This window comes from Poeciliopsis prolifica, unplaced genomic scaffold (genome assembly GCF_027474105.1).
Source record: "Poeciliopsis prolifica strain line A6 unplaced genomic scaffold, Auburn_PproV2 SCAFFOLD078, whole genome shotgun sequence".
NCBI lineage: Eukaryota > Metazoa > Chordata > Actinopteri > Cyprinodontiformes > Poeciliidae > Poeciliopsis > Poeciliopsis prolifica.
Genome location: NW_026562453.1, coordinates 115,001 through 131,169, shown reverse-complemented (window position 1 = coordinate 131,169; position 16,169 = coordinate 115,001). Strand labels below are relative to the sequence as shown.

Here is a 16,169-nt window from a genome sequence, read left to right as displayed (position 1 = left end):
AATAGCAAACCCTCATCATGCTCACCTGCAGACCGACTGGAAGCACCTGACAGCAAGAAAATGTTTGCACTGTTCATTAGATGCTTCAGGCAAACTGTAAATGTTACTATGATTGCAAAGACTAACAAAATATGAAAAGTAAAACATGTCCTGCCATGGATAATGAGGAAAATATGTCAAAATTGCTGACATGGAATATTTACTTTTTCATTAAAACAAAGCATGGATGGATGGACTGACTGAGTCGACTCAATCTGAATGTGACACACATCATTTTCTCAGACAGATTAATGAAGTTGGAAAACATTGTGAAGATGAATGCATCAGATGTTTGGATGTCTGGCTTCATGACCGGGCCGATTACTCCAGTTTCTCTTCAACTCTGTTGTTTGCAGACAATTATAAAAAGCTTTGGAACCAGGAAGCAATTTAGGAGGATTCATTTTTAGTTTAAAACTGTTCAACTACTGCATGGTTCTCAGTCACCAGGATGAAACCAAGCTCACAGACTGTCAAATGCTCACATGACCAGCAGATCCAATGACGTCCGCAGCACTGCAACCATGAAGGGAAACTGTTTTGTCAGGTTAATTGTGACTACTATTAGTTTTGTCCAGCAAAATTCCCCAATGCATTATAGTGCAATAGAAAGTAACTGAAGGCTGGATATTTGTAAAGTCACTTAAAAAGGAGAGAAAATCATCAGAACTCATTTGAATAAATATCAATGAACTCTTGGATTTACTCTGACAGGACGAACTAAAGTCCACTGGGAGTGACCTGCAGGGCCAGGTACTCTCCTCTAATTATGAGACCCACTGGTCTCCTTCATAGATAATTAAGTGAAATTCAGTTTCAGTGCAACTCTGACCTATCTTAACCAGCATTACATTTCCTCTCTCCCATCACAATGAGCCATTTATTTCTTTCACAGTCAGAATCCACTTCTTCAGGGAAATCCCCTCCATGTTTTCTCTCTTTTAAGCTGCGTGGGTTGTGATGTAGTGCAGGAGTTTAATGCTTTATTGCCTTAAAATCCATGTTTTCAATGATTGAATAATGATTTGTTTAAAACTCTCCTACTTTGTAATTTGCCATTCTCTAAATGTTTGAGCTGCAATAAGAGTTTTGTAAATTTTCAGATGTTCCATCCAACATGAATTTATTGTAATGCAAATATTAACAGAATAATAAAAAATCTACTTTTAGAGAAATGGTCACACTTGCTGTTGTTAAATGTAATAATTTTACATTTTAAATATCATGGAAGCAACAGTGTATAGTTTCTCACAGCTTTTGTCATTGTGCTTATTTAATACGTTTGTCTCAGAGTTGAAGGAGAGTTTACTTTCTTCGACACGCTCTCTGAGCCTTTAGCCAACTTTACCTCCAACCAGACCAGAGTGACAAGATTCAGAGTCGTCTGCCTTTGATGGGGATTTGTTGCACAGAAACAGAAATACTTTGAACATAAAGAAGACAAACATCCCAAGCAAGAGAACAAAGTGTTTTTTTAAATGACAGAGTGATGAGATTTCATGATCTGATAGAAACCTATTTAGATTTGATGCAGTGCCCTAAAAAAGTTGATGCAAACCGGTGAGAAAGTTTGTGCAGAGCGATGTGGGGTGAAGATCACACACATCACACACAGAGTGATGAACCAATAGAGGGAATCTGACACCACAGAAATCTCAAGCTGCTTTTCTTGTGATAATGAGTCGACGCGTCTCCTTTTCACAAGGTATCGACTTTTGGTGTTTTCTTTAAACAAGACGGATGAATTTGTTATCTCAAGGAACACACTTTGTTTCTCTAACAATATCAGACAATTTTGGAGAACAGATGGGTGTTTGTTGATTAGATTTCAACTGACAATATCTGTGGGATTGTTAGAGGAGATTCATAACTGAAAATGAAAACAAGGCATAAATGTGATGCTTTTTTTGAAGCATGTGGATTATTAGTGCTGGCTATAACCATTAAAAGGAGACAATTTTGTTCACTCATTAAATTTCCCTCAGTTATTACCAGTGAAGCAAGCCATAAAAAAACAACAACTAAATAATCTGTTGTCATGACAAAGTTTGGTTTATTTTTTCAGGAAAAACTGAACAGCTGTAAAATAATAAAACTCCATTTTCAGTCCTAAATGCATTGTGTTGATTTCTGTGGGTGAAAATGTCTCTTTGTTCCTCAGATGTATCAACGCTTTAGTGTTTTCTATGCTTCGCTTTGGTTATTGAGAAGCGATTGATTTCTGCAGGCCTGGACTCTGAACTTCTAAATGATTAGATCTGATTTTACCTAAATGAAAAAATGTGGCCATTATGTTTGTACAAAGTGTGAAAAACTGAACAGAACCTGTATAAACCTGTGACTGAGGTTTGTACAACTACATAACTTTCAAAAATGAGACTATGTAAGATTTCTTTAAATATTTGTTCTGTCTTTCCTCAGCTGTGTCCTTGGCACTCGCATTAAATGGGGTTTTCACAAATACCATCAAGCTGATTGTTGGCAGGTATGCTGAACAAGTCGCTTCCCGGCGCCATCAGTAGCTGCTTTTCATCCACTATATGATAATAACATGAAAACTGTAATATTTCAGACCAAGGCCAGATTTCTTCCAGCGCTGTTTCCCAGATGGTCAAATGAATGCAAAGATGATGTGCACCGGCGAGCCAGAGATGGTGTCTGAAGGACGTAAAAGCTTCCCCAGCAGCCATTCCTCCTGTGAGTAAAGAAATCACTGCTGGCAACTGCAAAACAAAATGCAACCATGTCACAGCTCTCACGCCACCTTATTAAAACTGTGAACAGTAGCGTTTCAGTGAGCTAATAAGAAATGCCGCCGTGCTGACAGATTGTGCTCAAGATATTTTTTATTGTTGCCAAGGATGTAATATGCAGACCTGAGGAAGCAAGTCATGAATGAGTCCAGCATATTTCACTCCTGACATATGTGACAGATGATAACACGCTCAGTGCTTCACCTTCATCTGACTTCCTGCTGTGCTCAGCGACATGAAGCAGGGAGGATTGCTGGCCATTTTGGGCCAAACAACATAGCGAAGCGTTCCACCTCAGCTCAATAATTCACGTTTCTTCTGGGGTAAAGGAGGCGACAGGAGAAAGGCTCACTTGGATTGTTTGATGTCGTCCATGCAGATGGTGCAGAGTGCAGTGGACACCATGTTGTGTATTACAGTGTTGTTTTGGGTTTACTCAAATTTGCACAAATAACTTGAAATATGGCGTTGAATTGAAATCAACACGCTTTTCTGAAATATTTAGTGTTTTTGGGTTTGGTGTGTATAATGTGAACAAACCTTGTTCCCCATCTAATTGCATTTAAACTTAAAAATGAGATAATTCAGGTATCTTGTCCCCAATCCAGCACCAGTCTTCAAGGATCTGGCCAATGCAACGGAGATGGCCCTAAATACAAACTGGTAAAAATGGAGCTCAAGATCTTGGTTTTTTAAATTTCAGTTTTATTGTCATCTCAGAGACAAACCAGACAAAATGACTTTATTTAATCTACAATCTTATCAAAAATATCAAGCACTGCTGGATCAGAATAGTTCATTTTCTACCTGATTAGCAGCTGAATTGTTTTAGCTGTTTGAACTCAAACATAAACAGAATGATTTGTATCTTTACTTTGAAGCCTTTCCCATTAATATTACATGTATACAGAGTTCTGCCTATTTTGAACAAAATCTTTAGAGAAATAAATCTCCCGGTTTGCTGTCTTTACTGTGACAGAGTGATTTTTAACTGGAATAGTTTGTTTTGTCCATGCTCATCCACAGATAACAGAACAATCAGGCAGAACGTTCAGGTAGAAAGAAGTTGCCTTTTGCTGCATGATTTGTGATTTGCTAGCATCACGGTTTGGGTGTGACGGCCATAAACCTCTTTACAGCAGCGTCAGATCAAACATGTGTAACAATAACACACTCAGACATCAGATGCCTTTCCCATTTAGAGTTTTGATTGAGTTTTGAAGCACTTTCAGTCAGATTTCATGTTAAAGTTAAAGTCCTCTATAAGCATGGAAGCTCTGAGGCGCTCAGTGGCTCCCAGTAGAAACAGCAGATAGAGACGACTCTCTGCAGGTCTGAATCTGGATTAGAGTCTGAGCAACAAGTTGAAAATCACAGATCATATCTACAGAACAAAAGTACTTCAATTTATTCCCCAAAGAGATTTAAAAAGGTACAAGGAGCACATAAAAAAACTGAATGTAGTTTGAATGTTTGCAGCTCAGCATTAGATTCAAGGATATTTTATTTTTATACACTTTTTCTTGTTTGTGGTACAAAATTCAGATTGATTAGATGTGAAGCCTGAGATGTGGCTGCCGGGTCATAAACATCCATCCATGTTTTCCATCGCTGCTCCTCTTTCCTGGCTCTTTGTTTATTCAACAGGTTTTAATATTATTGTTTTATTTTGTCTTTGCTATATTATAGAGAATGGCTTACATAAACAAAATTTTACTTAGAAAATATTTAATTCAGGATTATATTCAGTTACCTTGAACTGAACCACTTAGTTTTATGCAATAAAATTTTCATTTTAAGAGCTTTTATTTATCTCCTATTTAATACTTAAAATATTGTTTGTTTTTAATAGGGGCTATGATTGTTTAATTTACTTTTAAATATATGAGCGTCTATCTTCTGCTTTTTTTGGTTTGTTTTTCACCTTTTTAGACGGTTTGTTTTATGTGCATCACCAGACATTTTATAAAGTTATCAATAATAGATACAGAACCTTTAGACGTGTATGAGAAGCTGGAGTCCTGATAGCTTTTAAACGCCTGAGCTGTTTCCACTCCATTTGACAGTTTCTCCCTTGTTCTTGATTAGATTCCCCCACCTCTCTGAAGCGAGCTAAATAACAGGAATTCGTTGTGGCGTTCTCCTAAAAGAGAAAAACAAACCAATAAATACCACTAAACCCACTGCACCCTGCAAACAGCACCGAGCGCAAACAGGTCCTGAAGCGCGCTTCACATCCCATTCATATTCAATTTACCTTTTTCCTTTGTGCATAAAAACCCAACGATGTTACTACTGGATAGACTCTAGTGATAAATGTCATCTTTAGCATGAGCATACTCTTTAATGTTTGACCAGATTATTTTTCTGAATCCGCCTCCTTCATAGATTAAAACGTCTGTCATCATATTAGTTCCCAGAGAGAATTCAGGTCCTCTTTTTATGTTGCTGACAGTTCAGACGCACAGCAAAGTGGTTTTAATCTAATGCTAATACATATTTTCTGTTATGTGCTGTTAGGAGGATCAGCCCTCAGGCACTAAGTGGTCGTTTAATATGCAGCTTTTCTGGTGGGAGACAGCAAAGATATCCCACAGGTCATGATAAAGGTCAAAGATCAGAGCAGCAGGGAGAGGATGGCAGAGACCAAGGGATGGAAAGCATGATAATGCACTTTGTTTAGCTTCTCAGTCTTTACAGTGGGATTAAAACTGACAGCTTTGTCGCAAAGTTATACATTAGAAAAGCATATGAACTAATATTAGTCTTTTGAGCTTCATCAAAATTTGTGAATTTTACAAAAATGATTCACTTTTTTTGCATCATGGCAGTTTGGTTCTCATTATGGAGATGCAGAAACAGGTAAAGGTGATACCTTAACCTTCACTGGAAACCTCAAAACAAACATTGTATTTGTAAAAAAAGATAGAAATAAAAAAAAAAGGTGCAAAGTGAATCACCTCTGATTATTCTGCTTGTCTGAATTTGTTCTTTGTCTCTCAGGGAGTTTGTGTAAGAAACATGCAGCTGATTTATTATCAAGATGTTTTATGCTGTTGTTCTTCTCTGCTGCCTCTGGAGGACCATCCTGTAGTCGTTCGTAGATTCGCCTCATTGCGTTACTCATTCACTTAGATAACTATACAAATTTCACATGTAGAAGCTTGTTTATGGGTTTCTTTATGCAAAGTGAGAGCAGGATGGATACTTGATGTCCCCACTCGGGCATAACGCATCCCGAGTGTTTGACTAATCCTCCTGATCACTTCCAGTTCCACTGATTGTTCTGGTAAACATATGGGCTCCGGACGGTTCTGGAAGGAGAAGGAAAGAGTTGAACAATGAGCCAGACTGTTTCTCTCTGTTGTCATGTTGCATTTTTCTTCCCATTCTTCCATCCATCTTCGATTATTCAGGGATGCAGGGGCTGCTGTCGCCTTAAAACGACTTTCAATAAACTCTTCACTTTATTTTCTCTTACAGTTATACACCTCACTTGATAAAATAAACTTTTTCATATGTTGGTTTTCAACTGAAACTTATTGCATGTTAGTCAAAGAAGCACAGAGAGTATGATGTAATAGTTTGCTAGCATCTGTAGCTGTAATACATTTTTATGTTCTGTTCCAGTTTTATAAAAATAAATTCTGCAAAGGTTCTTTAGAAAACTGATTGTTTTGAGCTTTGTTATAAAGTTACTCCATCAAAAAAGTACCTGGTTGTTTTCGTTCTTTTGGGCATGGACATAGCTCTGGGTGGACATAGCTCCGCCCCTGAGGCACAACTCCTTCCCTGCGACTTCTCCACTCAGCTCCTTCAGACTCGCCAGTTACGATTAGCAAACAGCTGGTGGAACTTTTTATCAGCTACTTCTCAGTGAAACACCAGTAAAAATGTTGTTCCTGATGTTGGAGTTTCAGACAGAGCTGGAGTTTTTAAAGACACTTTCACAATATGAAGGAGTTAAATTACCTTGAAATTGGGTAATTGAACGCCTGGACTTCAAGTATGACTTTTGTTAAGTCATATCATACATAAAAAGCATGTTTTTTTACCATTTAACATGACAGAGTTACTTTATTCTGCAATAAAATGACACTACGTACCCGAACAATACTGCCACATTACAACTTCTACGTTTAAAGTAAATTACTTGATGGAAGTAAAAGTTAAAATGTTCAGTGTGGGACTGAATAAGTTTCCAGGAAAATGTAACTCTGTCCTCCTAAAGGACAAATTAAATTGCCTGAGCTTTGTTTAGAGCCAAAAAGACAAATAGTGTGGGCTGCGGTGAGGTTTGGAATGTGAAGGAATCACCTGAAAGTGAGATGGATGGGCACCGAGGGATGCTCCGACTCAGGAACTTTAAAGTAAAGGTTAGTCTCTAAGAAACATCAGTTAATCTGTGTGGATTGTGTGTAGCTTTCTCCAAAATGAAAATGTTAATTAACTTTATCTGCAGCAGAATTTCCACTCATAAATTATTCGTTCTGTTGTTGCTGCTGTTGAGGAATTCAGTCACATAAACTCCCATTTGGTCGCAGGCTTCAGGAAGAAATTACCATTTGTAACTGTGACGTTTAATAAAAAAATGAACTAGTTCCACTACATGCTGAAATGTCCTTGGGCAAGACACAAATTCCCATGTTGCCTCCAGCAATGAGCTGGAGAGAAGTGGATGGATGAAGGAGTGGAAGTGCTACTGAAACAAAATGATTCATAAATCCTTTATTTTCCTGGAAGAGCAAGATCTGATGATGATGATGATGATGAAGAGGAGGAGGAGGATTAACAAGCCATTTGCCTTAGCATAAAGCTAGAGAGCAATTCTCATATAAAAACGAGAGATGGACACATTTGGGTTGATTTTAGCTGAACTATTTCTTCTACAATTTAGGTTTTAGAGATTTACTGTGCCAGCAATAAAATGTGGATTTTTATGTAATTACAAGACTTAATTTGAAAATTAAGGCACCCATTAAGTTTACATTTCACTCTCACTAACTACACCACAAAAAATAAATGTACTTGTTTCACTGGTCAGGATGTGGAGGGCTGTTTTCCACCATGATTACCATTTTGCACTGATGTTAAACGGTTTCATTTTGATCTTATCTCACCAAGTTTCCTGTTTGGCCCTCATGGCTCATGACAAACTAACCAAGTTTGCATATAAATAATTTTGCAAACCATTTGAGGTTTACATTTGAATGCATTTTAACTATTTTCAAGAAATTTGGTTCATATAAGAACCAAACTACTTAGATCAAGTGAATCCCTTATCAGATGTCTGAATGATTCTTTCTGGTTCCAATCTGAACAGAACAGTTTTTATTGGATCAGTTCCCAAACAGAAGAGCCCTGGAGGCAGTTTGACTTTGTTTCCCTGCTCTCCACTCTTTTCTGAGAGCTCTTGTTCTGTCATAGGTTCTGCCAGCTTGTTAGTTGAGTGACAAATGTGCCGGCTGTTTGCTTTGCTGCAGCATCAAATCGCTTTGCTTCAGCAGAAACTCAAATGGTTCCACTGTTCAACCTTTAATTCCCACAATTAGACTTCCCCTGTTCCTCTTCTACTTCCCAGCAGATGTTGGTTAATGTGCAGGCCTGCTGTCCATTCACAGTCATGTAGCACAGAGCTGTGAAATCTCAGTATTGGCTCCCATGTGCAGCGGTGAGCTGCGGGCCGATGTAATTGATTAAATGTTTACAAATCCTTGCGCTTGGCACGGTCTTTAAGAACATTTTATGATTTGGTATGCACACTGATCACACCTTCAGTTAGAAACCTGCAGCCTTAGTTTAGGACCAAAGACCTAACATGATTACTCTCCTGCTGCTAGATTACCTGCAGTTACAAAAAACACTAATGATTTTGAAATATCTTTCACCAGCATACATATGACTTTCCATTACTAATACACTGAAACTTGGTCAGTGCTTTAACTTTTCTGGAACAGCTGTTGATCTGCTGGACGTCGGTCTCTTTCTGCTTTCCAGTTGCATTCTCTGGACTCGGGTTCACCTCCTTCTACCTGGCTGGAAAGCTGCAGTGCTTCACAGACGGTGGCCGGGGTCGAAGCTGGCGACTTTGTGCCATGGTTCTACCTCTTTACAGCGCCATGATGATTGCACTGTCCAGGACGTGTGACTACAAACACCACTGGCAAGGTGAAGCCAACAACACGGCTTTCATTTTACCTTCACCCATTATAATGTCTGTGCTTAGACTTTACAGTATCTGCAGCCACAGCGCTGTAAGCAGGATTGTTATTTAAAATTATATCAGCAATTAGATTTATTACAGAGTGATTTTAAGCATCTTTTTTTAGAGTTAGTTTGCTTAGTGATGAGTAATGATGCAAATAAGAAATTGCGTCACTCAGAAAATCAAATTCCTATTAAGATTAAAGTTTGGATTTTTATGGATGTGTTATAGGTGAGGGTTTTTGTGAAAAACAAGGTCACAGATTTTGGAAGGGACAGAACGACAGAGCAACTTGTAAAGGGAGGAGAGGACAGCGAAACCAGAACATTGAGAACCTGTGGACTTAAAAATGACAGGAGAAGAACATCAGATGCAGGTGATGATTGGGAAAAGCTGTGGGAGGGAGCAAACCGACAAGGTGAAGAATGATGAATAATTAACATTAAAGAACTGACATAAAACTCTGAGAAACTACCAAATGAGAGGAAGGGAACAAAAGTGAAGCAACGGAACAGAGAGTAACAGGAAAAAGATCCAAACAGGACAATTATCTAAGAAACAAAGTACATTAAAAAAACTCCAATGTCAACACATTACTGCCAACATAGGTGAGACATAAAAAAATAAACAAGAAAATAATCCAAACCCAAAGAATGTGACATGAGGAGGAATCCTCACAAAACTGAACAAGTTTTAAAGTGTTACATTTTTTAAATATGTCTTCTGGAAAACTAAAAGAATGACCTGAGGGGGACTGGGAGCGAGAATTGCACAAGTGTGTGGTTTTCAGATAGAAAGGAAATAACATGATGACAGCACCATCACATTGTGTTAATTAGTTTTAGAAAGCCATATGTTCTTGGCAGCAAACCCAACAGCTCTTTTTACAACCTGCCTTTATTTATTCATAACCAAGACAACACAATTGCAGCATTTACAAGAAAGCCCATCATTTTCTGAATCCTCCCTGGATCTACCATCCCCTCCTGCTCGCACTCCGTCGGCTGGAAGTGAGCTGCAATAGAGCAGTCCATTAAATTTGAGGGTCCCCAATCTGCTGCCAGTGTAAACACAAGCTGGGAGCTCCCATTAGTCCAGATGCTACACTGTGCTTGATGAATATTAATACTCTCACCATCACTAAACTAATCTATTAAATCAAGTCACAGCCTGGTAAATTCAGTTGACAGGAATCAGAAGATGGTCCAGACCACCGGCTCATCCGCTCTGCACATCCTTTTCCTGGAAGTTGATGCAATTTCATGTTTCATTCAACTTCTGTTTTACAGTGCAAATATTAGGGAAGTTTAATTCAAGTTTGATCTATCTTCGGCAATACCTGCTTAGTATTCATTACAGCAGTGCTATATTTTATGATGTATGATAGTTAAAATGGGGTCAGCTGTGATACCAACCTGTTCAGCCTCTGACAGAGTACCAGCGATGGCCCGGCCCGAGGTGAGAGAGCCGGCGCAACGATTCATGGCTCTGCCTTTCATGTTGCTTTCATCAACCTCTAAACTCGGCAGCGGTGATGAATGTCCACTGAAACATTGCAGCCCATACAGCAATGCCTAATTAACTGAGCTGTTCCACGACAGCAGGTGTTATTTATCACCACATTCCTACAGGGGGGAAAGGGAATCCCTTCAAACAGGTATCACTCCAGTTAATGCTGCGTTTAGTCGCACCATGCATACAGGCATACTGGCAAAACAAGATAAAGAATTTTTCACTTAGTTAAAAATACAAGAGATGGGGTTTTGGACAAGAGTTGGAGATTTTATATAATATCCTGACACTCCAACATGGCTGCTTTGCATGGTGGCGTCAGGTCAGCAGATGCTTCTTGAACTGGTTCATTTTTGTCATAATGAAGCTCCTGAATAGAACGAAAACACAAAATCCCATCAAGTTTCTGCTTTACTACAACTGTTTCTGCAGTTAATCCTCAATTTAATGGAAAAATACTTGAATAATTGCAATTGTAGTGATTTTTTTTAAATCAGCTGATTTATCAGAATTGCAGTGAAAGTCTTATTTTGCATTGCAAGAGTCACATGGCATAAACCACAAAGAAAAAGATGACAGGAAGTTCTAGGAGGACGATGGTACAGCATGTTTTTAACGACTTATTGTGTGAACAAACTTATTCACATGTGATTTTAATTGCAAAATTGTGTTTTATGAGATTAGCGGAACATTTGACAAAGTTTTGAGTATTTCTGTAATGGAGCTGCAGCTCCTGTTGCCTCTGATTGAAGACATGCAGCAAGTTGCAGCAAACGCTGAAGGACTGAAGAAGCACATTCTGCTCCGTCCCTTCTCTTCAGTCTCCAGTGCAGACTGCTGTTCAGCTCAATGTTGAGGCATTTGTTCTCACTTTCTGTGGATGTTTCTCATCAGTGTTTCTGGTGGGAAAAATAATTCAAAATGGCAAAAGAAAACATTTAATATTGAAAAATAAGTATATGACAATAGGAGAATATCAAGGAGAAATTATTACTTTTAGTGAATATTGTGAAAAAATGATACATTTTTGTTTCACCTGTATTTATTTCTGTGTGAGTGCAAATAAATAGTCACTGAATAATATACTCAACAAGCTGTAAGAAACAGAATACAGTGAATCCTCTGTGATGGTCATGAAGCCACTGTGAGCTGACGGAGGTTTTGTAATGTGGTGAATTATCCTGCTGTCATCATCACATGGGTACTAAGTGGCCAGAGATGGTAAAAACCAGGCTTTGAAAATTTTACAGTTGGGGCCTAAAAGGTTGCCAAAAAAATATTTTCACATCATTTCAGCTGCAGGAGTATTTGGCACAAGGGAGCTTTACTTCAAATATTGACCCTTTCTTCTGAATCTGACTACTGGAATCAAAAGTCATTAAACCAGGTAGCAGTTTTCCATTTTGGTTTTGCCCGAACCTGAAACCTTGATTGTATTGCTGCCATGTAAATTGTCTGATTTGCTCTTTGTGTAAACAAGCTTTTGGACCGATGTACCTAATAATGTGGCTGGTCATTGAACATTGTTATTAGCTTGTAATTCCAACACTTGTTAGCCTGAAAAGAGAGAACGGCCATTAAGAAATTCCTCAGGTTTTCACACCCAAACACAGTTAAGATCGGTTCATTTAATTCCCAGATCTGGATTCTAATTTTAGAGTCTGTTGATGTTCAGCACACCTAATGTGTTTGTAATCACCTCCCACATGAAACCAGTATTTCTGAAGGCCCCACCAGAGGTCCCTGCACCAGAGTTTGAGAACCGTATCATTAAAACGTGTTTGTGTGACTTTCCAGATGCCTTTGTGGGAGGAGTGATCGGGTTGCTGTTTGCTTACATCAGCTACCGCCAGCACTACCCCCCCTTCCTGCACATGGACTGCCACCTGCCTTACGCCAGCCTGGCTGCTGCCAGCCTGGCTGCAGCCAGCAGGGCGCCCCCCCCGGCCCAGGATGACCCGCAGCCCGTCGACAACGCCACCACCCTGCCCATGGAGGGCTTGACCGAGGGGCCAGTATGACTATTGGCCCCTAGTGAGACAGTCTCCTCTACGCCCACCAAGCCGCTAAACCCGCTTCCCCATTCCTAGACAATGACTGGCTCTGATATACATTCCACTGGACACAACAAAAAAAAAAAAAAACACTTGAACCATTTCCAAGCATTGATAATTTGTCTCGGTGACGTCTTCTTTTTTTTTAATCTTGATTTTGCGCAGCAGCCGTTAAAGTTTATATTTAGATGTAAGAGAGGAAAGTCAGGATGTGGAACATCTCCTCTGAGAAAGCAGAGACAACAACAAGCTGCAAACCCGGGGAAACGTCGTGTTTATGGCTGTGAGCGATGAGTCAAATATTTCCACATTCTGCAGAAACCTTTGCCTAATGAGAGGCAGGTTTAATTGTTTTATGCTGCTCTAGATATATATTTTTTTGGTGTTGAAGGGTTTGATGTAAACAATCAGTGAGGTAGTCTGAGTTCACAGCAACTAAACCATAAAATGACATTATTACTACAAACAGATCATAACGACTAGACTCAGAAATGACATGGCAGCATCAGAAAACAGAGTTTTTGTCTGAAAATTCAAGGACATTCAACTAACCTGCTGATTTTAATCATTTTTGGTTGCCCATAGCAACATAATGATAAACATAGATCTGATACATCTGCGCAGAGGCAGTGGTACCCGTCAAAATAAAGTTCAATATTCCATTACTTCCCGCTCTCCAGGGCTCACATGACCTGCACATCCCTGCTCTTCTCATTACCCATCTTCCCTCTCTGTTTCTCTCTGTTTCTCTGTTTCTCTCTCTATCCGTCTCTCGATCCGTCTCTCTATCCGTCTCTCTCCAAACCAAATCTTTTTTTTCATACAAGCAGCATTTAACACATGTTCACAGAGGTTGCACAGGGACACTGACCCTCAATGAGTGCAATCAATTACGAGCAGGTGGGAGTGGGCACACAGAAGTGCGTCTCAATAGGCACAAACTCCAATCTGATCCTGCATTAATCCTCATTAAGTGAGGTCAGCCTCGGCTGCTTATGAGGATATTAGGAGCGGGTGAGGCAGCTCGCTAACTCCCAGAGCTTGGCAAATAGCTTTTAGCTCACTGCCCCCCCCTCCTCCGCACACACACACATAGATGATCCAGCCTTAAGCACAAGCCGGGTGATTTTGACGTATTATTCATCCATTACAGCTCCATTATTTGTTAACATCCGGAAAGCTTGCTGAAGGAAGATGACACCAAAGATTTAAAGCTTTTTTTCCCTCTTTGGGATGCAGGCTTTGTCAACAGAGATGGCATCTAACAAGATTATTGCCCCCTCCCCAACTTCTCCATATCATTTTCAAACCAATTTGTTGCCTCTTGCAGGCTGTTAGAAATGATGGATCACTTTGTTGCCTTGGTTACGGGCTGTTTTTCGACATTGCGGTGACATTGACAGGGAGGTTCAGTCTGAGTTCACCTCTCACCCAGCGTGGACCCAGAACACGCCTCAGAAAACCACAACAAATATCTTCATATGTGCATAATTGTTTGTTCGACCATCGTTGCACCAGTTTATGACGGCCGTGTTGATTTATTTGTCAATGGAAACTAAAGAAGTCTAATCAAATTTTGCATAATACTGCAGATATAAGACAAAATGTTATCGGGCTTATCAAACTACACCAGAAAAAAACCTTCCATTTGCATATTACAGACAGCATCTGGGTTCTTATTTATTCCATGTTTCTCAAGCTATAGAAATGTTCTGAAAAAGTTCAGTTGTTTATTAAAGTTGGTTGAAAGAAAATTAAAGTCATATAGATTAATCACAAATAGGAACATTTTTGAAAGTTGAATACAGACGAGTCATTTCATGGTAATTGCCGTGGTAAAAAAATACTGATTTGACCAGCAGAGAGCTCCTGACACTAGGAGTAAGCCCTGGGTGAGCTGTGACGAGAGTTTTATCTATATAACTACAGTGATGGAAAGTTAGGTGGTAGGACAATGTGTGGTAAAACCATTAGAACAGTTAGTGAGCTTCACACCCTAACTTACACAGACTTATCCAAGACATGGCATTTCCAGCCAGGACTTGTTAGATCAGTTTTCAACAAAAGACAATGTCAGAAAACTCCTGGGAAAACACTCCGAAGAAAAGTCTTTGAGGTGTAGGAAGAGTTTCAGTCCGGCGTGAAGATTCCTCTGTGGGTGATCATTTGGATCCCAAATCAACTGTTAGTGTTGGTCCTCTGAGCTTCATGACGTCCAAAGTCTGTGGTTTACATTGATAAAGCTTGTCAGCATAAAGCTCCTGCTGGAAAGCTTTCTGGAGAAGCTAGTTTTATTTATAAGGAGGATTTAGCGCTTGTATACACTGCCAAACGTTTCTGTAGCTGCGTTACGGTAGCATCACTGTGATCCCTGGTGTCCTCACAGCAAACCCACGGAGCATCATGAAATAAGCCAGGATGTCCAGATGACCTGAAAGGCAACCTGGGTTTCCTGAACCACTCAAATCTAATCCATTTGTATTATCAAAGTTTAAATATAAAAATGCAATTTAATCTGGCCTTAGATTAACATGCTGGAAAAATCTTTCCAATGCTTTTGTCTTAATAAGAGATCAAAACTATAAATAACTGAGTCAAAGGTGTTAGCGATCTTTTCTCCATTTCTACCTCACCGCATGCTGTAGCTGAACCTGCTGTCTCTGAACAGACATGTAATCAAACACTTTTGTTTTTCCCTGGTTGTAAAAGTTTGAACCTTCAGTTCTTATTTTACAGGTTTTAAGCTGATAACTGCATGTGTACAAAATGATAATAGATTCTTACGAAGTTTACCCAATTGTGAAAAACAGCACACACACAGAACCAAAATAACACCGGAACAAAAGACAGAAAGCAAAGTTAGTGCAATAAAATGTGAACAATTCTTACAAAAAAGAAGGAAAAATGTCTTTATAATAAGTTAAGGCTTTCAACCTTATGTGCAAAATAAGGAAGCTTTTTCCATAGTGGAGGTGCAACAATGAGGCAGCTGAGCTCTTGTTGAGTTTTGTGTTTGAGAACCTGAGGGCCTGGGAGGAGTGATGCTGGTTGTTACACACACCGAGGAGTGATGCTAGTTGTTACACACACTGAGGAGTGATGCTGGTGCTTCTGCTGCTTCTAATTAAGAGTCTTGCTGCTGAGTTTTGGACCAACTCAAGAGACTTTTTATGGATACATGTGAAAAATGCACAACCAGGGAAAGCTTGGACCCTCACTCCATCTTTTGATGTCTCGCTGCAATGAGCTGCTGCTTTTAGGCTGTTTATTAAAACAGTCCCAGTTTTATCTACAAGGCCAGAAGAGACTGCAGCTCCACATGACATGTCATCACTCATGGTCATCTTCACTTCCTGTGTTATTTGTTGTCTGTGGGTGTTTTTAAAATGACTTGTCTAATTTGAAAAGAAATGATTATGATTTATTCATGTCTCATGCTTTCAATATTTATGGGTTTCGGTCGTGAAAATATTATTATATTTGCCCCTTAACTGTAATTTGGGACAGATTGATGGTCCACATTTGGGACGTGGCTGTTTAAATGATTTCATGCACCTTTTACGACATTAAGGTCTGCTACTATTAAGCCTCTATCACGTATGCAAT

The 16,169-nt window shown here is 39.3% G+C and overlaps 1 protein-coding gene across 1 annotated transcript in view; it reads left to right on the top strand.

The window, feature by feature from the left end:
- The window catches only part of plpp4 (phospholipid phosphatase 4), a 48,157-nt gene that overhangs the window by 31,226 nt on the left and 762 nt on the right, over window positions 1-16,169 (top strand). Inside the window, exons 4-7 of the mRNA XM_055021774.1 lie at window positions 2,461-2,524; window positions 2,612-2,736; window positions 8,790-8,960; window positions 12,307-16,169. The exon at window positions 12,307-16,169 is cut by the window's right edge and continues 762 nt beyond it. Coding sequence (XP_054877749.1) covers window positions 2,461-2,524; window positions 2,612-2,736; window positions 8,790-8,960; window positions 12,307-12,530 — 584 coding nt within the window. The 3' untranslated portion in view covers window positions 12,531-16,169. The remainder of the gene's footprint in view (window positions 1-2,460; window positions 2,525-2,611; window positions 2,737-8,789; window positions 8,961-12,306) is intronic.